Source organism: Pangasianodon hypophthalmus, chromosome 10 (genome assembly GCF_027358585.1).
Source record: "Pangasianodon hypophthalmus isolate fPanHyp1 chromosome 10, fPanHyp1.pri, whole genome shotgun sequence".
NCBI lineage: Eukaryota > Metazoa > Chordata > Actinopteri > Siluriformes > Pangasiidae > Pangasianodon > Pangasianodon hypophthalmus.
In genome coordinates this window covers 5,248,251-5,275,356 of record NC_069719.1, presented here as the reverse complement: position 1 = coordinate 5,275,356, position 27,106 = coordinate 5,248,251, and the positions used below count along the sequence as shown (strand labels likewise).

At 39.3% G+C, this 27,106-nt stretch overlaps 1 protein-coding gene across 5 annotated transcripts in view; it reads left to right on the top strand.

Moving 5' to 3' along the window:
• The window catches only part of ehbp1 (EH domain binding protein 1), a 157,285-nt gene that overhangs the window by 53,218 nt on the left and 76,961 nt on the right, over nucleotides 1–27,106 (top strand). For all 5 annotated transcript variants that reach the window (XM_026944084.3, XM_026944085.3, XM_026944086.3 and 2 more), the window contains 4 exons: nucleotides 571–696; nucleotides 1,221–1,482; nucleotides 4,437–4,665; nucleotides 24,226–24,404. In XM_026944084.3, the coding sequence (XP_026799885.3) occupies nucleotides 571–696; nucleotides 1,221–1,482; nucleotides 4,437–4,665; nucleotides 24,226–24,404 (796 nt within the window). The remainder of the gene's footprint in view (nucleotides 1–570; nucleotides 697–1,220; nucleotides 1,483–4,436; nucleotides 4,666–24,225; nucleotides 24,405–27,106) is intronic.

Genomic DNA, 27,106 nt, shown 5'->3' with positions numbered 1-27,106 from the left:
TTTTATTATAGCCTTTACAACATAACACAGATTTGGAGCTTTGACATCTTTCTCTCAGTTCCAGATGGCTTGTTGTACAAAAAAAAAAAATCCACATACTCCAAATGTGGTAGCCAAGACATGTTCAATGTCCAGTGTTTGTGTTTTTCATTTTTACACAGGAAGTATGAAGCTGAAGTCTCACATTAAAATCTTTCCTGTAAATGTCTGCTTCAGTAAAGTTATATCCTTACCAAGAAACAGATTTGTCACTATTATTAAAAGCTTTGAGTTTGTTTATTTGTGTGTAAGGATACTCAAGAGTGGTTCACTCCAAAACGCAGTTGTTATTTATTGTTTGTTGTCGTTCCTGTTTTTTTATATACATTATTGCTTCATTGATGTATCATAAGCTTTTACTTTTTATATTAATTATAAGTAATTTTTACATATTCATTATTTTTAATTACAATTCTAATGAGTCATAATGATATAGTAACATGGTGTATGTGTACGTGTGTGTGTGTGTGTGTGTGTGTTTGTGTGTGTGTATTGTCTCTTGTTCTCCTCACACCTGTTTGCTTTGCCCAGAGTTGATCAGTAAGCTGAACTTCCTGGAGGAGGACGAGCAGGAGCAAACCCTCACCAGCTCCAACCCCTTCGAGGAGGCTGATGACCCTGTGGACCTCAACCCATTCAGTGACCCTGATGAGGAGGGTAAGGGATGACCTTTAACCCCCTTCATGACCCTCAGCTAAAACGCTTGTCTCAAAAAATTAGCCTACAGAATGAGAGAGGAGGGCTCAGAGGCACCTGACGGGATTTCATTGGTTAATTGATTTAATTATCATTATCAAGGCTGAATGTTATCAGACTAACAATATATTCCAGTTTCAGGGTTTTTTTTTTTTATGTCATATCAAACTGTGATTTATTGAGTTATATACTGCATCAGCTTAATTTCACTAGCAAGCTATGAAGATGGTGTTAGCAAGCAATCTATCAGGCTTCATAAGATTTTTGATAATGCTTAGTATTGTGTCAAATAATACAATAAGAAAATCACAGCTCCATTATATAATGTTTAGAAGCGAAGTAAAGGGCTTCTCACTTGGGTTTGCTGTCAGTTATTTCAGTACAAATGCAATATGCTAAAGCCACACTGCATTGCATACTTGCATGTACACACAGACTAAACCACTATTTAATTCTTTCCTGTTGCTTGTGTGTCTTCCATCCAGAATTAGGGCTGACTCCCCCTCTGGAGTCCGCCTTAAAAGACGAGGACTCCCCAAATCCACTGAACCCGTTTGACGAGCCGGAGCCAGAGCCGGAGCCAGAGCCGGCTTCAGAGCAGCCTGACTGCAAGAACCCCTTCGATGAACCAGAGCTGGAGAGCTTACCCCCTAAAGGCAGCACCAGGAAGATCCCACGTCCTGTAGACATGAGCAAATATCTGTACGCAGACAGCAGCAAGACGGAGGAGGCCGAGGAGCTGGATGAGTGAGTGGGAGACAGTGTGGGTGATGGGGGCGGGAACATAGCACTGGATAGAGTGAGAGAGGGGTACAAAAAAAAATCTACCTGAGTGAAGGAGTAAAGACAAAGACTGTATGTAAAATATATATTATGTCTGAAGGAGAATATCATTTACATAATGTTTGTAATGCTCTTAAACAACACCTCAGTGCCCTTCTGATAGTGTCTAGTGTAGTTTTTGACCCATTAGCGTTGCTGTAGTTTAGCACTGTGTTGTTTCTTGACCTGCTCTAAAGATTTACTTATATAGCCTTCAGTTCCCTTCAGTTCCCTTCAGTTTCCTTCCCTTGAATTCTCTAATATTAAAGCAGTTCCCTTCTCTTTAATTCCCTTCCTTTAAAATTGCCCTACAGTTTCCTTCAATTTTGATTTCCTTCTTTCAGATCTATCCCTACAGTTCCTTTCCGCTCAATTCCTTTAAATTCCCTGCAGTTTCCTTCAGTTCTGTTCCTTTCAGTTCCCTTCCCTTCATTTCCCTGTCCTTCAGTTCCCTTCCCTTCAGTTTCCTTCTCTTCAATTTCATTTTAATTCCTTGTAGTTCCCTTCATTTCCCTTCTGTTTCCTTTAATTCCCTTCAGTTGTCTTTAATCTGTTATTCTTTATTTGTCTTTTATTCCCTTCAATCCCCTTCCTTTTGTTCATTTGTTTTTTCCTTCCTTCCTCCCTCACTCCATCCCTCCCTTCATCCCTCCCTCCTTCCATCCATCCCTCTATTTGTCCTGCTTCATCCAGGTCAGGATTTGGAGCCTAATCCTGTAATGCTAGGTGCTGGAAAGGGACACACAAATTACACACAAAAGTCAAATATTAAATATGTAACTTGAGTGTTTGTGAGTGAAAGAAGATGGTGAGAGTGTGTATATGTGAGAGTGAGAGTGTGAGTATACATATATATATGTATAGAGTGTGTGTGTGTGTGTGTGTGTGTGTTTGAGAGAGAGAGAGGAGAAAGCAGTAAGCAAGGGTTTTCAGCAGAACAAGGCAGCTGTTGTTCGTGGCATTCTTTCTTCTTGTCTGTACGTCTATATCCTTTCTCTTCGGCTTCTCTCTCTCTCTCCTTCTCTCTCCCTCTCTCTCTCTCTCTCTCTCTCACACCCTCTCTCCCTCTCTTATACCATTCTAACACGGACAGTTTGTCTAACCTACTATTAAAACCCATGATGACCAGAGAGAGTGAAAGTGAAAATAAAGAGAGGTAGAAAAAGAGTGATGGGTTACCTAGGCTGTTAGTTTTTCCTCTCACACTCCTATGACCTCTCCTACTCTCATGGCTTTTCACACACATGTAAACAGAGACAGGAAATACATCCTCGGCTGTGTTTTCACTTTTCCGTTCCATTTTCTTTCTCTCTCTCTCTCTCTCTCTCTCTCTCTCGCTCTCTCCTTCTCAGCCCGTGATGTGTCTCTAACCTTGTCTTTCAACCGAATAGTTTTCTTTCCATTGTGTTTGCGTGTGTGCTGAGTGACGGCTCCTTGCACAGAGGTGTGTATTGATGCTGTGCATGTCTGCCTGTCAGTGAGTGCATCGGTGGGGTCAGAGGTCAGAGTTCACAAGGTGTGACCTCCGGAACACCTGGCTGCTCTGGAACTCAGTGGAGCATTTTATTGGGTCATACAGCTCTGATGCTCCTCTTACCTTCCTGCTGAAACACACACACAGAGTTGTCTAGAAAAACAGATGTAGAGACATGTTTTATGAATTATTATTTATTTCATATGTTTTATTATATGTTTATTATTAATTCAGCCATATTTGGCTTTGGGTTGCACCACTCTGAGACATAAACATGTTCATCAGTTAGCAAAAACTAATACTGTGTTGTTAACTTCTGTTTATCATTTATAATTCCAGCATTCTTCACTAATATGAGTTTTAAAAAAAAAACTGTGTTTGTATCGGCTGAAAGCAGTAGGGATGATAATAAAATAAAGAAACATAATATCAGATGTCAGTGGTAAAGTGCCCACAACAATTAATACTGGTTTAGGAGCATCCATGTGTTATCCATTTTTCATTTAAAGGTACTAACAGCTGAAAAGTGTAGAAATCCCAGTTTTAAATATCATTAAATAATAATCTTTAGCTGAATAAATATACTGGTGTTTGACAAGTAGCTGCTTTTATTCCATCATATATTATGGAGTCTCTTTTAAACTCAGACTCATTTGTTCATTATTCATTTTTCGGGGTTATTTCTATATTATTAATAAAATATTTTTCTTCCATGATAAACCCTTTGCATCTGGGATGATTTGAATAAACTCAGGATAGGTGGGTTTCCAGCAGGGTTCTTTTCATACACATCTGGATATTTTTACAGAATTGATTTATATGACAATACAAGTTTCCTGATATTGTAGCATATGTGATTTAAAAAGGAAGATGTATAACTGTAGGTGTCGTTATAGTGATTGGCAGAAGTGCTTAAACATGTATTTAGATGACTAAATAAAGAATGTTACAGAAGTTTCCCAACACAAATGGCTTATAAAATCATTAGGATTTATTGAGGCGTGACTAAAATAATGAGACAGCTCTTAAGTTTTTTACACACTGTAGGTATTTTGGGCTGGAAGAACAACAGTGACATTTTTAATGGTGATGGTGATGGTTCGGATCAGAAATAAAATAACCAAATCATTCATGTAACGAATGAAATTAGCCTGGCCTCTAATGGAAAACTAATGCTGCCTGAATAGAGTTTTAATCATGGATTGTACATGTGGAGGAAGTTAGTTTGATTTGTCTCAAAATAAATAGCTAATTAGCATCTATTTCTGTTGACATTTCATGTTTTAAATTTTAAATGTAACGTTGATTTAAAAAAAAAAAAAAAAAAAAAAAAAAAAAAATGGTGGCGTGTTCCTGTGTGCTGAGCATGAAGTGTTTTAATTGTCTCTCTCTGGCTTATTTTAAGATCGAACCCGTTCTACGAGCCCAAGTCAGGCAGTCCGGATCAGTCCACTACAGAAAGCATGGCTGCATTGAAGAACACCAAACGGCGCGCTCCCCTGCCCCCCGCTGCCCCCTCAGTGACCCCCGCCAGCCCTGCAGTGCCCAGTGACCCCAGACCAGCCGTGCCTGACAAGGTGTCCGTCACATGCCCTGCTCTAGGGCTGAGAGAGCTGGCCTCTTCCTCACCAAAGGTAAAGAGTCTTCCTCACTTCCTCACTCTGCATAATTGTCCAAAAATGTTAGCGTCCTAGCGGGACAGCAGTGTTAGGATTTTTTTTTTTTTAAATGTCTCTCTTTTTTTTTTTTTTTTCCTCCCTGTTGCACCATTTTTCTCTTCCGTTGTCCTTATTTCCCTCTCTCCATTTGCAGACACCTTTTTCCTCCTGCTCTTATTTTTCCTCTTTTTTTCCCCTTTGCCCTCACTCCACTGCTCGCATCTCTCTCTGTCCCTTCTTCTCTCCATCCCTCCATTCTGCTGTTCCGCGTCTGTCGTTTGCATACGCCATTTGAATACAGGCATGCATTATGCTCCTTATGCATGCGTGATGAGTCTGCTCGCTCAATGCTTTGGTGCCTGTAATTAAGCTGCTCCGTGCTCGAGCTGCGCCTGAGGAGGGAGGGAGGGAGTGAGCGAGCGAGGGCCTAGGGCGTAGGGTGTATGGGGTGAGACGGTGCCCACGTTTGCAAATAAGAACAAGCACCAGTGATCAGGGCAGGGCTTAACTACGGGCAGCTTCTCACAGAGTGTGTGTTTTTTATTTACAGCCCCCCGTGTGCGTGTGTGTCTGTGCGTTAATGTGGTCTGTATTTAATTATGGCCGAGGTTTATCAGAGAGCAGCACTCGTGCGTGTGTGTGTCCGCGACAGAGGCCTGGCCCAAACTTAAACACATTTAATTACCCAAAAGCATTGGCCTGTGAGCATGAACACACATGCGCTCGTCCGTACACACACACACACACACACACACACACTCACACACACACCCTCTGTGTTGCCACACACACAAAATTGGGAGAGACACAACTACAAAGAGGAGGGAAACTGAATTTCACTGGGTCTGTGTTACACCATGTATTACGATTTTCAGCTCACTTTTGCTGATTTCAGACAAATCTAAAATCTAACCCTAAACCTGACCCTAACCATCACAACGCCTGTTAGTCTAATCCTAAACCTGACCCTTACCATTACCATATCTGTTAGTCTAATCCTAAACCTGACCCTTACCATTACCATATCTGTTAGTCTAATCCTAAACCTGACCCTAACCATCATTGTACCTGTTAGTCTAATCCTAAACCTGACCATAACCATCACCATATCCATTAGTCTAATTCTAAACCTGACCCTAACCATCATCATTCCATTTAGTCTAATCCTAAACCTGACCCTAACCATCACTGTATACATTAGTCTAATCCTAATCCTAAACCTGACCATAACCATCACCATATCCATTAGTCTAATCCTTCACCTGACCCTAAACATCATTGTACCTGTTAGTCTAATCCTAAACCTGACCCTAACCATCATCATTCCATTTAGTCTAATCCTAAACCTGACCCTAACCATCACCGTATACATTAGTCTAATCCTAAACCTGACCCTAACGATCATCGTATACATTAGTCTAATCCTAAACCTGACCCTAACCATCACCGTATACATTAGTCTAATCCTAAACCTGACCCTAACCATCACCGTATACATTAGTCTAATCCTAAATCTGACCCTAACAATCACCGTATACATTAGTCTAATCCTAAACCTGACCCCTACCATCACCGTATACATTAGTCTAATCCTAAACCTGACCCCTACCATCACCGTACTTCTTAGTCTAATCCTATACCTGACCCTAACAGTCACCATACCTGTTAGTCTAATTCTAAACCTGACACTTACCATCACCAAATCCATTAGTCTAATCCTAAACCTGACCATTATCATCACTGTACCATTAATCTAACCCTAAACCTGACCCTAACAGTCACCATACCTGTTAGTCTAATTCTGTTAGTCTAAAACCTGACACTTACCATCGTCAAATCCATTAGTCTAATCCTAAACCTGACTGGAACCGTCACCAAGTTTGCACACTCTTAGAACAAAGAAGCGTTATTTATACCATTTAGTAGGTACCATTTTTGGTTTCACAGATGGTCCTTCATAAGTAAGGAATAAAGTATGACTGGGCATGCTGTTATAGGAAACTAATCACAGACTGGGTGCTGCGATGCAGCCTGACATGAACAGTTACTGTTACCACCCCAAAATTGATTAGTTTCCAATAACACCATGACCCGAAGTGTTTTATTCCTGTTATACAACAGCAATTTGCCAAAAACTACAATTATTAGTTATTAATGAACAGCACATGGTATTTTAATCTTTTATCTGTTTGTAGTTGCATTTAATTTTTTTCACCCAGAAGCTGTGAGTGGGGCAAACTTTTGACTGTATTTAATTAATTTACTATTATATTAACCAGTCAGATACCGTGTGTGTGTGTGTGTGTGTGTGTGTGTGTGTGTGTGTGTGTGTGTGTGTGTGTGTGTGTGTGTGCGCGTGTGTGTGTGTGCGCGCGCCTCGTCTGTATAGGAAGTAGACAAACTGGCATTGGCGTAGAGTTTCACTCACTCTTTAAATCACTTTATGTCTGTCAGAACTTTAATATGTGCAGGAAGTCTTTTGTCTTTTCTTTGAGGTTTCGTAAGAGGACGAGGATGGTACCAGGGATTAATGTAAATGAACGAAGGATGAGAAAACGAGTTGTTCTTAGAGAGAGAGAGAGATGGAGGGATGCTCTGATTCACCAGAATGCAGTCTTCACCTCTCTTCCTTTCCCTGTCTCTCTCCATTTTCCATTCTGCGTCATGTTTCCCGCCGGCGCGATTTCACCCCTCCTGCACACTCGTCTGCTCTCTGTCTCTCTCTCTGTCTGTTTCTTCGCTGTTGTGATGGAAGGATTTGCAGCCGTTCATGCTCCATAAGTTCCAGTGTGTTCTGGGTGTTAATCTAAAGGAAAAGCCTTTACAGTCTGCTAGATCTGCATATGATATCACACACACACACACATACACACACAGTTCTGTCAGAGTAGAGACTAAGATCTCAAAACTTCAGAGCTTGAAGATGTGAAAAACTTGTCAGTGTCTCTTTTGGATGCTCTCTCTCTCTCTCTCTCTCTCTCTCTCTCCCCCTCTCCCTCTTTTTCTCCCTTTCTCTTTCTGGCTGAAAAGAGATTTTCGAGACAGATAGAACCTTAGATACTCTGTCTGTCTCCCTCTATCTGTCTCTCTCTCTCTCTCTCTCTCTCTATCTTTCTATCTTTGTGTGTGTGTTTGTTTGTCTGTCTGTCTATCTTTCTATCTATCTATCTATCTATTTATTTCTGTCTCTGGCTCTCTGATTAGCTCTCTATCTGTTTCTGTCTCTCTGTATTTTTCCTCTCTATTAATCTCTCTCTGTCTCTCTTTCTCTGTAAATCTGTCTCTAAACTCTCTGTCTGTATCCCTCTCTTTCTATCTGTTGTTGTGTTATTGTGTCTCTCTCTTTCTGTCTGTCTCTCTCTCAGCTTTTTAGGTTCCTATATATCTGACTCTTTCTATATGTATCTCTGTCTGTCTCTCTCTCTCTCTCTCTCTCTCTCTCTCTTATGCTCTGAATGTGACAAGGCATGTAGCCCTTTAGTTTTCTATATAAAAGAAGGATGTTGTTTCTGGAGTCACTAAAACTAATCAAAGGCCCAAATTACTTCATTCAAGATCTGACACACACACAGGCTACACTCCGTTGCTTCCCCCCCCCCCCCCCCCCCCCCCCTCGTTTAGCATATAGCGTGTTTAAATTTAAATGAACATTAATTGAGTTTGCAGAAGGCTGTGGTGGTGGTGTTTTGAGGAGATTTCTGGTGGACCCGCATGAAAAACACCTCGTATGTGTGTGGGTTTGGGCTGTGTGTTTAGCTTTGGTGATTTATGTACTACTACTGCAATGTATCTCTGAAAGTTCATTGTACTAACTCCTCTCTAACAGCATTTTAGCTTGGTGGTATTCATTGACCTTGACCTATCTATTAGCAACCCTGACCTACTCAGAGACTATAAAGCAAGTGGGTAAGGAAAAGGGCATGTGCTAAATGCTGTAAATATAAATCTAATGGGACAAGGATAGATGCAGCAGTACTGTATTTATAAACCTCAGCAACACTGTAACAATATCTCTCTCTCTCTCTCACACACACACATACATGCACGCACACTCTAACATATCAGTGTTAATGTGTGAGGTGAAGCGGACTTAGAAACTGTACAGAACCTAATAAAATGACCATTAAATAAAGCTAAGTGTTTCAAATAACCTGGAGATTAGAAAGAATGATGCGTTAAATGTCCACCTCTCAGTCAGTTACACATGTAGCGTCATATCAGCTTACATTCTTTATATAGACATGTCAGATTTTACGTTGTTCTGTCTGTCATGTTGTTCATGCTTCTCTTTTTGGACACAATGAGATTGTTGTTATATGAAACTGTATTATAACAGTTATTTTTTTATTTTTATAATACACATTCCTGAATACCTTGTTTTACTGACTGGCCTCAGATTTTTTTTCCCCAACCTGTGTGTGTGTGTGTGTGTGTGTGTTTCTCTGTTATGGGACTTAAACAGTAACACTCTGTCTTTGGCTCGGTGCAGGAGCTTCAGTGGGGCAGTAAGACCCCCGAAAAAACTCAAAACGGCCCCATAATCCGTGAAACTCTATCAGAATAATCCCCAGAAAAAGAGAGCAAAGTCCTGGACACCCCTTCACTCCTCCGCTTCTCTCTCCTCCTTCTTCGATCCATCGCTCTCTGACAGCGCACCAATTCTGCCGAGAATCTGAGATGCTTATAAGACTTAGACAGGAGGTCTGGAGGTCTTCTCTCTCTCATATGTCTTCTTTTGGAGGAGGCCTCTGAGAGAGAGAGAGAGAGAGAGAGAGAGAGAGAGAGAGAGAGAGAGAGAGGGTCTTTGAGTTCTTATCTCTAGAATCTCTCCATTCGATGAGATATAAAAATGAAGTTTGAGCTGTGTGCTGGGGAAAAGTGTGTGTGAGGGCCATTTGTGCTTTTAGAATGTCAGAGAGCGAGGCGTCTCTCAGCGTCGACACAGCTTCACCTCCACTGTTTTCATTAAATGTGATTGATTCTTTAAATGTGATTCTGGCTTGGAAAACTTTTTCCCCTAACGGACAGAGGAATTTTCCCGGCTTAGGCAAGTCATTAATGAAGAAAAAAAAAGAATCAAGCTGAATATCCTGTTCACACACTGTGTACTGTCTATAGTTTGCTAAATATAAATTATATCATTCTGGCTGTTGTAACAAATGACTTTCTAAAATCAAATAAACTGCACAAATCTATATAAATCTATTTTTGCCCATCTGACTGAGTTTTATTATATTATTGCATTTTATACCATAGCACGGTCTAATGCTTGATTGATCAGAAAGTGTGGATTTATTTTCTATAACAGCCTCCCTGACTGTAGTTCTGGCTGCAAGGTTTATATATTTAATGCACTTCTTCTAATACATTATCATTTCTATAGGTACAGCTCACACAGGAACATGTATGGATGCTCCTCATAAGCAGATTAGAAAAAGATGTGTAATTGATATGGTGATGTTTCTGTGAGGAGACATTTATTTAGCATTTTTGGAATGAGTCTCAAGTGTCAGTGATTGTGTCAGTCAGAGGTAAAGCGGTAACTTGAAGTTTTCCAACACAGTCTTCAGTTTGTGCTTTCTGGTTGCTTGGTAACACAACAAGCTGCTTTGTTGTTTCTTATTAACTTTGAGAGCGAAAAAAAAAGGGAGGCAGGTGAGAGAATGACTGTTTATAGCTGCTATAATTTAAGTAATAACATGAACTTGTCCACAACATAACTCAGTCCTCAACATAACTCAGCACGACTATAAATAGATTAAAAAAAAAAAGCTTTAACAAATTGATGTGGTACAAGTGAAATAAAACATGCTGTCATAGGAAAATAATTAACTGTGTGATCAGAACAGTATCTCCACTGTTGATTATTTTTCTATAACTGCATGCCCTATTATGTTTTATTTCTTATATATTCTAGATTTATTCTATGCTCCCCAAAAACATTTTTTGTCAGCCATTTATTATAATATTTATGCACCACTGAGTGATCATATGTTGGTTACTGTACTGTGTTACTTCTCAGCCGTGGTGATGGAGAGAGATAATGTCGTTACTGTGTGTACCAGTCTCAGAGCGGCCTGATTCGATTCCTGCTTCTTTGGCTGGCCCTCCTTCACCTCCCTTCAGTTAGAGGAGAGGGCTTAGTGCTGCTCGCTCAGCCACACCAATAAAGCGCCAACGTCACCTTGACTGGCACTCACACAGGCGCACCAGGTGTGTGTGGGCATGTGGTAAAGAGTGACAGCTCAAGTGCTTCTAGCAATACCACCACATCACACACACACACTGCGAATGTTTGTGTGGTTCATGAGTTAAGCACATGAGGAGTGTTCCAGTGCCCACTTTCAGTACCACATACATACACACACACACACACACACACTGCGAATGTGTGTGTGGTTCATGAGTTAAGCACATGAGGAGTGTGCCAGTGCCCACTTTCAGTACCACATACATACACACACACACACACACACACACTGCGAATGTGTGTGTGGTTCATGAGTTAAGCACACGAGGAGTGTTCCAGTGCCCACATTCAAAACCACACACACACTACGAATGTGTGTGTGGTTCATGAGTTAAGCACATGAGGAGTGTTCCAGTGCCCACATTCAATACCGCACACACACGCACACACACACACGTGTGCACTACAAAGCGCTTAGTAATCTCTCTTTGGTAAGTCTCATCGGCCGAGGATTACCTTTATACTGCACAGAGAGGAGGTGTGTTTGGAGAAATGCAAACACATCTTAGTGTAATCTCTTAAAAGAAGATCTGTTGCAGTGCAGATCATTTTCACATGTGAGACAGGTGTGTGTGATGACGTTTGGTGTGTGAGGCTTGTTTGAATAGTCAGTAAAAAGTAACTGTGTGTAAGAGTGTTGATGAGAATTGAAGAGTGAGGTTCGTTTGAATAGCCAGTTGGAGATGGATAAAGAAATTCGAGTGTGTGTGTGTGTGTGTGTGTGTGTGTGTATGAGGTCTGGTGAGTGAGAGAGTAACTCTAGATTAATCTCTGCTGATCCTCTCCCACAGGTGTGTGGCCTTAAACTGGCCTTAACGCAGGCAACCCTCAAACTCACTGATCAATAACTACCCAACACACACACACACACACACACGCACACACACAAATTAACTGCATTCCCAACTTACAGGAAGATTTTGCTAGAGTTCTTAACTGATTAACAGTATTTATATGCGAACTGGGCATTATTGTGTTGTGACAATACCAAAAATTTTGTATCTCAATTCCACTGAAACAATGCCGTGGTAGGAAAAGCAATTTCTGGAAAATTTACACCTGACAATTTAATAGAGAAGTAGTAGTTAGTAACAGCCAATAGAAATGTAAGTATAATCTTCAAATTCAAGATCAGGCTGTTTTTAATGACTCAGTAGTGCATGCATAAGCTTTACTGCATCTTACATGGAAATGAAAAGCCTTAACAAAGCGCTTACATACAATTACATCATGTCTTTACTTCTTTGACAATTCTGGTATTTTATTGAGTTTAATGCTATTGTAAGAAAATTTGAATATGTAAAAGTGTTTAACTTTCCCCATTTCTTTGATTGCTTGTTATTTTCTGATGTTCTGAACACAAATTCATCACTTTCACATCTTAGATTAACGCAAACTCAGAAGCTATTTGTCACATATACATTACTGTACAGTGAAATTCTTTTCTTTGCATATCCCAGGGATATCAGGAATTTGGGGTCGGAGTGCAGGGGCAGCCATGATACAGCATCCCTGGAGCAGAGAAGGTTAAGGGCCTTGCTTAAGGGCTTAAAAGTGGCAGCTTGGCAGTGTAGGGGCTTGAACCCCCACCTTCTGATCAGTAACTCAGAGCCTTAACCATTGAGCCACCACTACTGCATTCTGCATGACTGAATGCAACCCTGTCAGGGCCTGATTGGAGAATGGCCTTCTTCTCACTCGCATGTCCATCAGACCTGTGAAATCTAATTAAAGGTGTCTGTAAGTTTGTTTTTTTTTTTTTTTACACAGAAGTTAGTGCTCTCCTCCAAACATGTTCAGCTTCAGCTAATTAGAAATCTCCAAATTGTCTTCGTCAGAGGTAATAGCAACAAAACAGTCTCTCAGTCAAAAATCTTCAGTTCTTTTGCGGTTGGCAATATGGCAAAAATATGATATTTATCATATAAAAGACATTTCACAGATACATGATATGTAATATGACACATAGGTTTACTGACAAACTGCCAGCAAAACAGTAGTGTTGCATAAAAACCTTCTTCCATAAAGTTTATTTAATGTATACCAAAATAGTTATAAGTAATTAATAAATATTTAACACTGAATAGGAGAAATTTGTTTTAAAAAAAATAAAAATTTTTATTTAACTACAAAATTTTAACACCATATCATCTACTTCCAATCACTGTGTAATTAAATATGTATTTATTTTAAAAAGATCAGAATATTGATATTATAGCGTCATATCTTCCAGCCCTATGTCAGATCCTGCCGGAGTGTTGTATAATAGAACCATAAATGCTTTATGTTACTCGTGAATGTTTCAGTTAATAGTTTAAGTGCTATTACATTTAGTTTTCTCCCTCAGCTAAGGAGTCTTTGTGTAAGTGGTGTATTCTTCAGCTCGAGTGTGTAAGACACACTAAGTGTGCAGGACCGTATGCAGTAGGATTTTAACACCTCTCTGTCTGCCTCATTAATGTCAACCACCTCTCTCAGAAGTCACTCACACTATCACCGTCTCTGTCGAGGGTCTGACATTCACCATCGCAGATATTTAGTGCTTCGAGTGTTTTTCCTCTCCAAACTGTGACCTTTTATCCTACGTGTGCGTGTGTGTGTCTCTAGAAGCTGTAAACTCCATAGAGATGCATTATACTCCTCTCCTTTCTTCATACACATACATATTCAATTTATTATTGTAATTTACAAATGATGTCTATAGCAAAGTGATTGTATGGTAATTATGCAGAAATGAGTAGCCAGAATGTGTAGTGAGCATGTGTAGTGAATAAGTACCCATTTAGGATTCAGCCCAACTCTGTTGAAGCCTTCGATTCCTGATGGATTTAAATAATGTGGGTTTTTGGGCATCTGGATCACCTATGATGTCTCTTATGTAATCAAGTATCAACAACAGCAAACATTACTGGTTTGTAAATATTCACGTTTTATATAATGGGCATTTTTTTGCAGCTCTTACGGCCCACGTGTGTTTGGGCTAGTTTTTCTACTTACTAGTCGGAGTGTGTCTCATTGCTTCCTTTATTTTTACTCTCAGGATTATGTGATGTCTTCCCTTGTTGTCTTGATTGATCGTGATTTCACACTCCTTGACCATTCTATTGATGAGGGCCACTTTTTGATCAGACCTCACACACACACACACACACACACACACACACTAAAAAGGGTGACTTTGTAATTATTTTCATTTTAATTGCTTCCACTTATCAGACGTCTGATCTGTTAATGAATCCACACCGCCTTGGACAGCAATCCGACAGCGACTGCAGCCACACACACCTTTCCTTAACATCTCTCCATCTCTTGCCTGTCTGTCTTCGTCTCTCTTGATCCCACTCTCTTTTAATCTCCCTTTCTGTCAGTTTCTCTCTCTCTCTCTCTTTTTCTCTTTTTGCTTTCCATCATTCTATCTTATTGTATTGTTCTATGCTTTCTCCTGGTGTTTGTCTCTCACTCTTTCTTCCTTTGTCTTTCTCTTGCTCTTTGTTTCTTTTTGTGCCTTGTACCATCACTTTATCTCTTGGTCTTTTTTGCTGTCTTTCTTGTTTTATTCCATTATGTCTCTTTTTTCCCGGTTTGTCTCTGGCTCTGTCTTTTTGTCTCACTCTTTTGCTCTCTGTATGGCCTTTTCTTTCTTCATGTCTCTCACGTTTGCTTGCTTTTTCTCTTGCTTTCTTTTTTTCTGCTTTCTGTCTTGTTCTCTAATTACATTTGTATGTCCTTTTTCTACCTGCATATCTCTCTCTCTCTCTGTCTCTCTCTCTCTCTGTCTTGGAATGACTTTTTCAGTGGGTCCATGTTCATTAATAAGTGTGGGTATTATCAGGACTGATTGTTAATCTCCTGGTTTGTTTGTTTGTTCTGAACAGATTAAGTCTTGATTGCTGTGGGATCGAGTCTAAATGTTCCTTATTTTCTCCTCAATGCCACACCAGGCCCAAGAGCTTCCGCCTCGCCTTATTTGACTACCGGAAATATATTAGACTGCAATAATTTCTCATGTTCTTGTATTTGGCTGTGTTTGCTCAAGGGATCTGAGCAACTTAATCGTGTGAGTTTACGGTCCTGTGCTAATTTAAACAGTGTTAACGAATATGCCGATTTATTTCCATGTGATGTAGCTTTTGGCTGATTTGGATTCCAGCTGATTTAAAAGCTTATGGGTGGAGTCAAAATTAGAACTGACTTACAGAATGAGCTTTGCAGGGCTTTTCTCTAACATGGTGAGGGTTTTTGTGTTTTTGCCAGCCAAGTCTCTTAAAGAGTTTTGGGCCATGGTTTGTTTTCACCCACTCACACTCTCTACACCAGAAGCTTACAGCATGTCATATGTTGTACAGATGAGGGCCAGGATGATATGAATACAGTCGAGCTATGCTTACATTTTATGGCTTTTATGCTGAATTTTCTAAGTGTGTGAAACAAATTTCCCAGTGCTGTTTTCCACGGTGGGAACTTCAGAAACAAACAGAATGTACATCTCTAGCACAAGAGCTGAAGTTTCTGGGCTTTTATGTGTATTCAAGTGTGTTTAAGAATTATAAAATGTAGATGAACTATGGTTGTGCAATTGCAGAAGGAAAGACATTCTTGTGTAACTATTTAAATGAAATGTATCACTATATATATATATATATATATATATATATATATATATATATATATATATATATATATATATATCTCACCATAATTAAAAAATTGAGGAATGGTGTCTGATTAAAGGTGTGTGGGACTGTTTTTTAATCCCCTCCACTCCGCTCAGAAAGTTTTGGCTAATCTGGCCGACTCTCAAAGACTGTCTTGACCAATCTTGTCAAATTCTTGACCACTTCTGACTATTCCTGCAGAAAGTTTGACCAGTTTTGCCCACTCTTGAAGAACATTTGCTCAATCTTGCCTGCTTCCACCTGCTAACACTCTTTGATAATCTGTGCACTCTTGCAGACCAATTTCACCCTCCTCAAAGACATTCTTGACCAATCCCGCCTGCTCTCGCAGACACACTTAACCAATTCCATCCTCTCTTGCAGACACTCTTAACCAATCCTGCCCACTCTCTCAGATACTCTTAACTAATCCCACCTGCTCTTACAGACACCCTTGACCAATCCCGTCCACTCTCATAAACACCATTGACCAATCCCTCCCGCTATTACAGACACCCTTGACCAATCCTGCCCACTTTCACAGACACACTTGACTAGACCATCCACTCTTGCAGAAAATTTGACCAATTCCACCTGCTTTCGTGGACAATTTAGACCAATCCCACCTACTCTCACAGAAATCCCATTTGTTCTCTCAGATATTTTGACCAATCCTGCTTGCTCTATCAACCACTGTTGACCAATCCCACCAACTCTCACAGACACTCTTGACCAATCCTACCTGCTCTTACAGGCATTCTTGACCAGTCCCATCCACGCCTGCAGACACTCTGGACCAATCCTTCCTGCTTTTACAGACATTCTTGACCAGTCCCATCCACACTTGCAAACAAACACTTGACCAATCCCTCCACTCTCGAGAACACTCTCGAGCAATCCCACTCGCACTCACAGACACTCTTGACCAATCCCTCCACTCTCGAGACCACTCTTGAACAATCCCACTCGCACTGACAGACACTCTTGACCAATCTCACCCGCTCTCGCAAACGATCTTGCCCAATCCCACCTGCTCTCGCAGACAGTTTTGACCAATCCCACCCACCCAAATTTAAGATGTTATGTACCATTAAAGGAGGAGAAAGGCTGTCTCTCACCCTCACAAGCTGGTAGCCAAAATGTATGCTGATTCTGGCTATGAGTATCATTCAGTCATAGCAAGTTTGTTTGAATAGTGTAACCTAGTGTGGTGTAAAGACAGAGACAGCATGACCATGTCCGAAGGGCAAAGAAATGAAAAGTATGTACAACACGACAGTGTGTTAATAGTAGTAATTTATTAATACTAACTTAATTTGTAAACAAATTCAGTATTACCAAACACACACCAGTAGTACTTTCACAACCATGCAATGTGAAATTACAGTATTTAAAATTTTTCGTGACCTTAACAGTATTTATATATATATATATATATATATATATATATATATATATATATATATATATATCTGAAAGCATATATATATATATATATATATATATATATCTGAAAGCATTTTTTCTTCCTCCTGACTGTGTGATTTTTTTTTTTTTCTTTCTCTGGCTGGATGTGATTGAACTCCTCTGTGGTTCTTTCTTAGCTTTAATCAGTTTGATATGGATGTTTGGCTGTGGTGAGAACACAGGCGGCGCATGTGATTCCAGTTTCTGAGCAGCTTGTTGGGGGTTTTCGCTCCTTTGAAAGCGTGCATATGCGATTACGCCGCTGTGATATTTTCCACTGTATGTTAATGTGCCTCTGCTGTACACACGGCTGCGTTTAGACTCCTGTACCTTTTTGTCTCCCTCTTAATGTTCCACTCCAGCTCTTATTTCCATAATTGGACTTTTTGATTGGAACGGTGTGGAAATTGGAAGGGCGGTTTGTGCAATTTCATGGCCAAAGTAACTTGAAACATTAAGAGAGGATGGACACGCGGGTGCAGATTAGACAAATTAGTCTTTAGATTAAAGGTGCAATTAAATAATTGAGAGCTTGAGTGAAGCAGAACCGGCTGGAGGTGGGGTGCTGCTAAAGTGAGAGAGAGAGAGTTAGAGCGAGCGCTCGAGAGAGCACAAACATGGCTACACATGGACCACGTGGCTAATCGATTTGGTGCTGTTCACTTAGACATGCTACTGCAACTAAAACTTCTTTTATTTCTTTCTGAAACACGTGTTAATTGGAATTTATACATCAACAAGTACATAAATCTGATGCCGCTTGTTTGAGCATTTGGTAAAATTGTGTGTCAATTTGAACAATCTTTCCAAGTCTGAGCAACTTAGAAAGCAAAAGCTAATCCTAACCCTAGTTGATATGGTGAAATTTTCTGTGAGGAGATGTTTAGCATTTTTGGAAGGAGTCTCCAGTGTCAGTGCTTTGTAATAGGTAAAGCTATAAGTTTAAATGATCCAGTAAGAAGAGAAAGGAAAAATAAAGACTGGTGAGGGAGTGCCAGTTTATAGCTGCTATAATGCAAGTGATAACAGGAAGCAACTTGTTGTATGGATGTTTCCCAACATTAAACATAACTGTAAACAGATAAAAGGTATGATGGCCTTCTTTAATGAATTAAAAATTAGTTATGGCAAATTGCTGTGGTATAGGAGGAATAAACAACTACATTACATGCTGTTGCAGGAAAATAATCAACTTCAGAGTGTTATCAATAACTCTGCTTCATTACACCAACCTATCATTGATTATGTTCCCATAACAGCATGTTTTATTCCTTACATAATCAATTAATAATTAAATGAGCAATAAGATACTTCTGATGATCCTAGCTAGCTAGCTTGAATGCAGTTAAAAAAAAAAAAATACAATATTTAAAAAAAAAAAATCTCAAATGCACTGCTCCCTCACAAACATTCTGACCCGATCCTAGTTTACTCTCTGATTTATTCGTATTATCACCTCGCCAGTGGTCTTTTAGTTCAGCCCAAAAGCTCTGAGGATGTTTTGAAGCCGGGGAGACAGATGTGTGTAAATTAGCCGCTGTAATGTTCTTACATATTGTATGACCTGCAGGAAAGAACGGGTTCCTATTTTAGGTCCGACTGCATTTTTACTTTCATGCGCAGAGCCTTTTCTTTCAATCTGTATGCAGCTGTGTGTGAAACATTGTGGGTTTTTTGTGCATCTTTCAGCCCGGCGTGTGCATGTGTATGCCGTTAGTGCATTTTAGCTGCAGGCATCTGAAGGGATTACAACTTTTGCAGAGAGAAAGGTGCTCAGATGTAACGTCATTCATTCAGCTCATGATGAATTCCAGTCTGATCTGTCGTTTGCTTCCATGTGTGAGAAACACATTACACAAAATATACTGACATGGCTAGCAAAGATTTACTGAAGAATGGAGAAATTGTGATATAATTGTAATATTGTGTGTGTGTGATGTGTAACTCCTTTGCATCTGCCATTTTTTTTATTCGTCTGTCATTGAGATTAACTTTCTCCTCCCTGCCCAATTGTTTTTGTGTGTGTTTGTGTGTGTGGTGTTGACACACTGATGACTTTCTCCTCTCGTCTGCTTTTATTTTTGGCCCCTGTTGAAATGCTGCATCTCATTTAGAGCGGGTATTGTGCACTGGCTGTTGATGAATATGTTTTTTTTTTTATTCTAATAGGCTGTATGATGTTTGCTAGGCGGGACTCTAATCCTCGCCTCTAGCATCGGAACACTGGCAAGATTTCCTCCGTCTTTCTGTTTTTTTTTTCCCCCTCCCCTTCACCTCTGTCGCTCAGGGCGAGACACCGAGTTGTTTGATAAGTATGTATGGAGCATGAAATTTTCCCTTCATATTTGTTTTCGGCAGCATTCAAAGCTTTTTAAGTTTTATCAAAATGTTGTGGCTCTGTTATAGCAGAATCAGAGAAAATTCTCTATTTAAATTATATTGGAAATGTTTGACATTTTCTATTATACAGCCTTTATCCAAATTTATCCAAATAAATTTGCATAATTTATACAAATATTATTTACAAGTTGTAATGCAGTAAGGTGTTTAAAATGAAATATAAAAATGTCCCTCTTACTCCAAATCAGCTAAGACATTTGTTTTGCTCTGAGGCTACAACATTAATGTAGCAAACAAGACAGGGACGTTTATACCCTCCAGTTTCGTTTCATGTAAACTACATGTCAGAACTACCACACTTTCCCTCAACCTATGTTCAGTTTTACAGACAGAAGTGTTTGTGTGGGTTTTGACCCTGCTCTGTATAAAAATGGATAAAATGGCCTTGCAGGACTAAAAAAACAGCAGTAGCTTCCATCTTGAAGTTAACAGTTTTCTCCCTCAGCACGGTTTGGCGTCACTTCCCCACCACAAGCACCCCACTCGAATTATTAAGGGCTAAATTGTACATTCGATATAATTTGGATGATGATTTTGGTTTCACTTCATATGAATTGTTTTATACAGATTTTTAAGGATAGGGGATGTGTGGATGAGTTTCACCTGGAGCTGCAACTACTAAAATAATACTAATGCTAATATACAGATAAACAAATAACTAACTTTAAAATGGAGTATTTTGAGTAGTTTATTTGTTGGATATAGTATTATTTTATGCTTTCATGTAATTTCATCTCAAATTCATCTCTTTTTCTTCGGATAATTAACGAAGGCTTTGGCGCAATATGTCTTAGTGCATGTCACATGTATGGTGCTTAAAAAATATAAAATGCCTTCCTGCACCCCTGCAGAATTTCTGTGTGATTTAGATATAAAGATATAGTTAGCTCAGTGATAAATTGATAGTGCCCTTATTTTTTGGCAACATAAGCCCTGTAGCTTGAGAGAGAAGCTAAAGAAGCAGACTTTACACATTAAAATCGTAATTTTTAGACAAACTGTATGTTGATGTGTTTAATGGCACCCATTAATAGTTTTTGTTGCCCTAGAAATGTTTAACAATCAAGATTATAGAAAATTTAATAATATGGTTATTTACTGTGTGTGCGCTAATGTTCTAGGGAAAATGTCAGATTAAATGCTCTAAAGAAGACCATCAAACCTACTCCAAAATACTTTTACACACTTTATTTATTTATTTATTTATTTTGTTTTATTTATTTTTTTTAAATAAAAGATTCTCCCCTGATACAAGTTGTTACAACCCCATATTAGTGATGTCTTGTGCAATGCATGTTGAAGTAATAATCTAAAATGTCTGGTGCAGACGTACAGACGTCTCATGTGTTGAACAAGTAGGTTCACACATCAAAACATGACGTCCCGTTCGTGTCTCGAAAGGCAGTGTCATTCACAAATCCTCGCAAAAACAAACTCATTCAGAAGTCCACCTGAGGCACAGGTATGGAGGGGGGGTGGTAGCCCTGGTGCCGCCACTGCTAAAACTTAATTGCTTTAATAGCACCTGGCCTGAAACGGTGGATAATTACAGCCACGGAATTAAACACGTACTTTCAACAACATGGCTTAAAGTGCCAGAAGAGCCTCAGGTAGCTAGTTCAGGAGGGTGTGTGTGTGTGTGTGTGTGTGTGTGTGTGTGTGTGTGTGTGTGTGTGTGTGTGTGGGACACGTGGTTAAAGAAAGCTGCGTTTATTAATTACTCTCAGGTTGAGTGTACCGGTTGCTGTTCTCCTCCTGGGTCCCAGAAAATAATTTATTTTTTAGTAATATTTTCAGTTTTCAATTCATTAAACTCAGTGAGTAAATTTGGAGAAAAATTTGTAAAGAATTTTCTGGTTTTGTCTTCTCACCCTTATCTTTCTCTTACTGCTCATGTTTATACCTGAGTGTTTTGTTCTTACTGTGCATTTTTGTGTGTGTTGTGTGTATTGCGTGTTTTGCATGTGTGTATGTGAGTCATAGTCTTAAAAGGTCAATGTTCTTTGTGAAGAGTGGAAAGGAAAAGCCAAGTGAGATAGCTTAGGGGCTCAAGAAACACATATACACACACACGCTCTTAACCTTATGCTTTTATTAATGAATATATTTTCATATAGTAATCAGTAGGCAGAAAACAAAATGTGTTTTTTTTTGTTTTTTTTAATGTCCTCATCTATAATCTGTTCCCTAATCACTATCTAGTGCACTATTTTGGGAATCTATCATTTTGCATTCATGTCTGGAGGAATAGATTGAGATCCCACAATGCACTACAATGCATATTGTGTCCCGTGTGGTTAAAGAATACTCATAATGCGCTGTGCTACCTGTAGACAAGGTATACCCTGTATTGTGAATAGATTAGATTTTGCTGTACATAGTGATCAATGATGAGAAGTGTTATTTCCAATAAAGAGATCGAGTATGAGTGTCTGTGCTGAAATGCCAGCATTCTCTAACAAAAACCTCAACATGACGAGATCAAATATAAAAGTCTTGTTTTTATAATCGTGAACAGTGAACATGACAATACTTTTCTGCTTTCTGAACCTGAAAACTGCAGACTTTGTCATTAAAATTAACAACTTTCTCTTTTTGAATGTAAAGATCAGTGTAAAGTCTAAACATGAAGACGTCTTTATGAAATGTAAAGATGGAACGCCTAACACACATACTTCCTTTTAACAAACCAAACAGAACAAAAATTCTTCCTCTTGACGAACATAGTAGCTCTTTATGAATGGAAAGACTCAGCGTAGGTGGCTGAATTCCGCAAAACAGCCAGAAGTGATGAAAGTTTTGGCCAAAATTGTTTTTTTTTTCTGTCTGTAACAAAATTTCACATCTTAAATTTAAGAAACCATAAATACTATATATTTCACCCAAATGACATGGAAATGTTTTTAATTACTTTCTGATCTTACCTAGAACATCTTCCTTCAAAGATGATGTATAAGGAGATAGTTTAACAAACGCAGCAGTAAAAAACAGTCAGTTCGCATAAAGATGTCTAAAACCTCGCTAGCTAAGAGTGATTTCCTCACACCATGAATGTCACTCTTTCATCAATTCGTTGTATAGCTACATGCAGTAGCGAAATAGACATAAGTCTATTAATTCAGGTTGTAATCAGATAGTGGCTGTTAAAATATCTGCGATGCTCCTAAATGATCTAATAAACAGATGTTAATAATGAGAGAGTTAATTAGCAGAGCAGAAGTGAGTGAATGAATCAGCGATTATTTCCTCTGATCTTAGCATGAACAGTGATCAGTGGAGTGAAGAGGTGGCAAAGAGGCTCACTGAGTGGCTTTTACCTCGGGTGATGAGTCAGAGACTGATGTGGATGATGCTGATAATCAAACTGAGAACTCATTTCCCAGTGTAAACCTATAATTATTTACAGTTTGTTAGTAATGTTGTTTTTCCATCAATAGATTAGATTATAAATGTCGAGGTAGACATGGCGTCTTTCAGTGGAACTGGAATGAAATGTTCAATTGCGATTTTCTCTCTTTTTTCCTTTACATTTGGATGTATTTAGCTTTGCTGTAGCTTTATTTGCGATTGAGATGTGAGCAAAAGAGAAACATTTTTGTGCAAGAAAGCCTGTAGTTTTCAGAACTATATGTAGTAGAAAATGTGAAACTTTGACCATGTGATGAGTTTTCCCAGGCCACCACGCATATGTTCTGAACATGAAGCCTTAATCTTTATTAACTTTGAAACCAAACCTAAAGATTTTCTCTAAGTGTTGATCTTCACTTATGTTTATGCCAGTTCAGTGTTGAGACAGGTGTTGAGCTGCTCAGAGCTGCATCAGTGTGTTCAGGTTTTTCTTCTCTCTCTTCTGTGTTTTTCTTCCTGCAGTAGCACATCCTGTCCAAAGGGGGGCGTTCTTCATCTGCTGTACACATTCAGAACACTGAAACTGATGTCCAGCATCTGTTTTAGGAGCCCCAGCAGTGTCTCTCTACACTCACACACATACACACAAACACACACAGATACTTACAAATAAGGCTTCTGTTCCTTCAGGAAGTGTTGTCCGTGTTTCTGTGTTAGATTTATATTTAGACGCTGAACCACGTTCACACAAGTTTTGTCTCTGAGTTGCAGGATTCCACTTTCAGTTCTTCCTGTGTGTTTTGGTGTATGATTTTCTGGCCAGGCCGGATCCGTGACGCCACTTTTTGACCGTCTAACGGGATTAGGTCAGAGCGAGGCCGCTCTTGCTGAGCTCTCTGATTTGGGATTTTGCAGGATTTTGCCAATCCAGTTTTCCACAAGATTTCCATCCTCTCTGCTGACCTGATAAGCCTTCAAACGCAGCAGTGTTAATTAATAATGTGTTTACATTAGGCACGGTCAAACACTGTGTTTTCGTTAAGGAGAGCATGCAAAAGTGGGTGTGTGTTTGTGTGCATCTCATTTGGAGAGGGCAAGCTGAGCTTATAGAGCTAATTGGAGAGAGATAGATCAGATTGGATGGTCAAGATACTGAGGTCTGTGTGTGGGTGGGGTGGAGTGGGCGTGGGGGATTTGTCTAAATGATAAAGATGAGGTTTCTATTAACATTGTGACAATCAGTCATATGATAAATCTCAGTGATAAATCCTTTTTAATTTGAACACTTTTGAAGGAGTATGTGTCGGATGTCACCGGTTTTAAACGAGATTACTCTCAGCTACTGTTTAAAACAGTGGGTTTTTTGTGTTGTTGTTGTTTTTTTTTTTTAATCTGTGTGTGTGTTTCTTTGTGTAGGCCAGCCCGGTGCCCAGTCCAGTCTTGGGAGGAAGGCCGAATGCCAGTCAGTCGCTGCTCGTATGGTGCCGAGAAGTGACCAAGAACTACCGTGGCGTTAAGATCACCAACTTCACCACGTCATGGAGGAACGGCCTCGCTTTCTGCGCCCTGCTCCACCATTTCAGACCAGATCTCATGTAAGAAAATCACACACACACACACACACACACACATTCAACCCCCAAACACACTATAATGATTTCAGCTATATTACTGGCTAAATAGTATCTCTCTCTCTCTCTCTCTCTCTCTGTCTTTCTCACTCATTTTCATATTCATTCTCACATTCAAATTCTTTTTAAACATGAACTTTTTCAGGAACACCTGAACTTTGGGTGCATTTCCAGGAACCTTTTAGTTCCTTTTCCAGAGTACTGTTTTCTGCACTAGGAACCATTAGGGAGGAAAATGCCAATCTGAACATCTCTGATCGGACAAATGCCACCATTTTCAAAAACCTGGAATGTCTAAAGATGGTTTCTCATTAGAGTGACATCTCAATAACTAGTGGTATTTATGAAGTTGTTATTATTGTCACCAGCAGGTGAACTGATTAGATTTTGGAATTGGTCCAATCAGGGTCAATGTCACAGCAAGGTCAAATGTTTGATAGTTTTTCTTCAGTAGCTTTCTTCCTGTTTGAAGTATAGTTTAAAGATATTTGAGAGATAAAAATAGTAACAAGAAGGACTAGATTTGTCGGCGGCGGAGAAGCCCCTGTCCGTAGCATTGACGTCAAGTTCTTGTTGGTGAGAGTTTACGTTCAACACACTCAACACACACGAACGCTGTGCTGTGTAACCTGCTTAACCTCTTTCACGAGACTGAAATGGGTTTTCAGTTCAGTTCGCGTCACTTATTGTTTTACATACGTGTCAGAGCTCCTGCAGTGCTGTCAGAGAACCAAACACCAGTTCCCCAAAAGTGTCCGTAACCTGAATGAATGAAAGCCTTTATTGTCATTGCATATCTCTGTATACAACGAAATTAGAAGCCTCTGTGAAAACACACAGAATATTTTAAAGATGCATATATGCATGCGCACACACACGCACACACCTGTTCAAGATTTCGTCCTGTTTAGTTGCATCTTATTTACAGAGAATCCTTATTAGATGATTATTGTCCTGATTACACCTGCTGGTTAATTACATGTGCGACCCTACAGTTCACCTGTATTACGTATTTTACACACACACACACACACACACACACACACACACACACACACATATGTATGTATTTTTGGGAAGATTCCAGTCACTCATCAAACTGAAAGGGATTACATTTCTCTCACGCACACACACACACACACTCACTCACACACACTCATACTCCGTACAACACTATAAATACATGAATACACTTGTACAGCTCATCTCTGTAAGGGGCAGGCACAGTGTGTACAAGAGAGAGATGGTGAATGTAATCCCTCTGTTGAATTTGTGAGTGTTGGTGAAACTGCTCTCATCAGCATGCCTCAAATCTGCCTTAATTACAACATTTACACAAGCTAACCTAACACTAGTCCATCCATACACACACAAAACCCTCTCTCTCTCTCTCTCTCTCTCTCTCTCTCTCATTGAGTTAGCATGTGCCATAGGCTAATGGGAGCTCTTAAGGACTTATGCTACAGAATATATGCTACCCTTTTAGTTATTGAATGTAATTTGATTATTTCACAACTTCATAGTTATTTGTTTGAATATTTATTTTGTATATAATTACCAATAATAAATATGAGTTTTACTCAACGGCTAAAACTAGAGAGAATCATTATTGCCACAGTTATGTCAAATATTCTGCTGCCCTGTTACATCTGGAATATATATATATATATATATATATATATATATATATATATATATATATATATATATATATATATACATACACACACCACCATCTGGAGACTGAATAAAACCACCACTCCTAATAAAAGCGCCTATTACCCAGGAGCATCAGTGACAGCTTTTATCAAATCATCAACATAATCAGAGTGAATAATATCGTTCAGATTCACCTAAAAATGTTTTGTATGCGTAAATAGAAAAAAAAACCATGTATTTATTAGCAAAAATAAGTAAAAGCTCCAGTATACTGCCCAGTCCCATGTTTCCTTGCACAGAAACGCAACTGACCTAACTGACATGGCTACAATGGTGTATGGCGAGCTAGTTTAGTGCTTTAGTACAGATGAAGAACAGATAGTGGTTGTGCTCTCAACAAACTGTGAGCAGTGTTCAAATTATACACTTTGTTGCTCTGACCTTGTATTGCACCTAAAAAGATCTTCAAGTCTGACTAGTGTCTATTTTCTTTTGACATGGTTAACCATGAGGTGGCTGTGTGTATTAAGCATGAGAGTTGATGATAAACACATATCTGCTAATGATAGGCTACTGATTTGTCTAATGTCTTAAGTCTTCCGTCTAGTTGATTTGTACACAGATTGATTACAAATAGAGTTTTAATTGGGCCTGAAATGCTGAATTCACCCCATTATTACCTGAGAATGTTTTTGTGCTGGACCCGATGCATAATTCAGAAACGATGTTTGGGTGAATAGTCTGAGTCCATCGCGTTCAGACAGCCATCTCAGAGTCTACTTTTAGGTCAATGGCCATGAAAACCATTTGTTGTACTGCACTCCTGCTCATCTGTGTAATAAAACTTGGAGATGGGGATTGAGTATCGGTCTGATACCAGTTGATACTGTGTGATAGAGCTACTGTGCTGCACTATGACGCAAAATGACGGCATAATTTCACAATTCCACAGTTAATGATGCCAGTCAAAGAAAAGCAGACTGCAAGAGTAACTATAGCATCTTCCT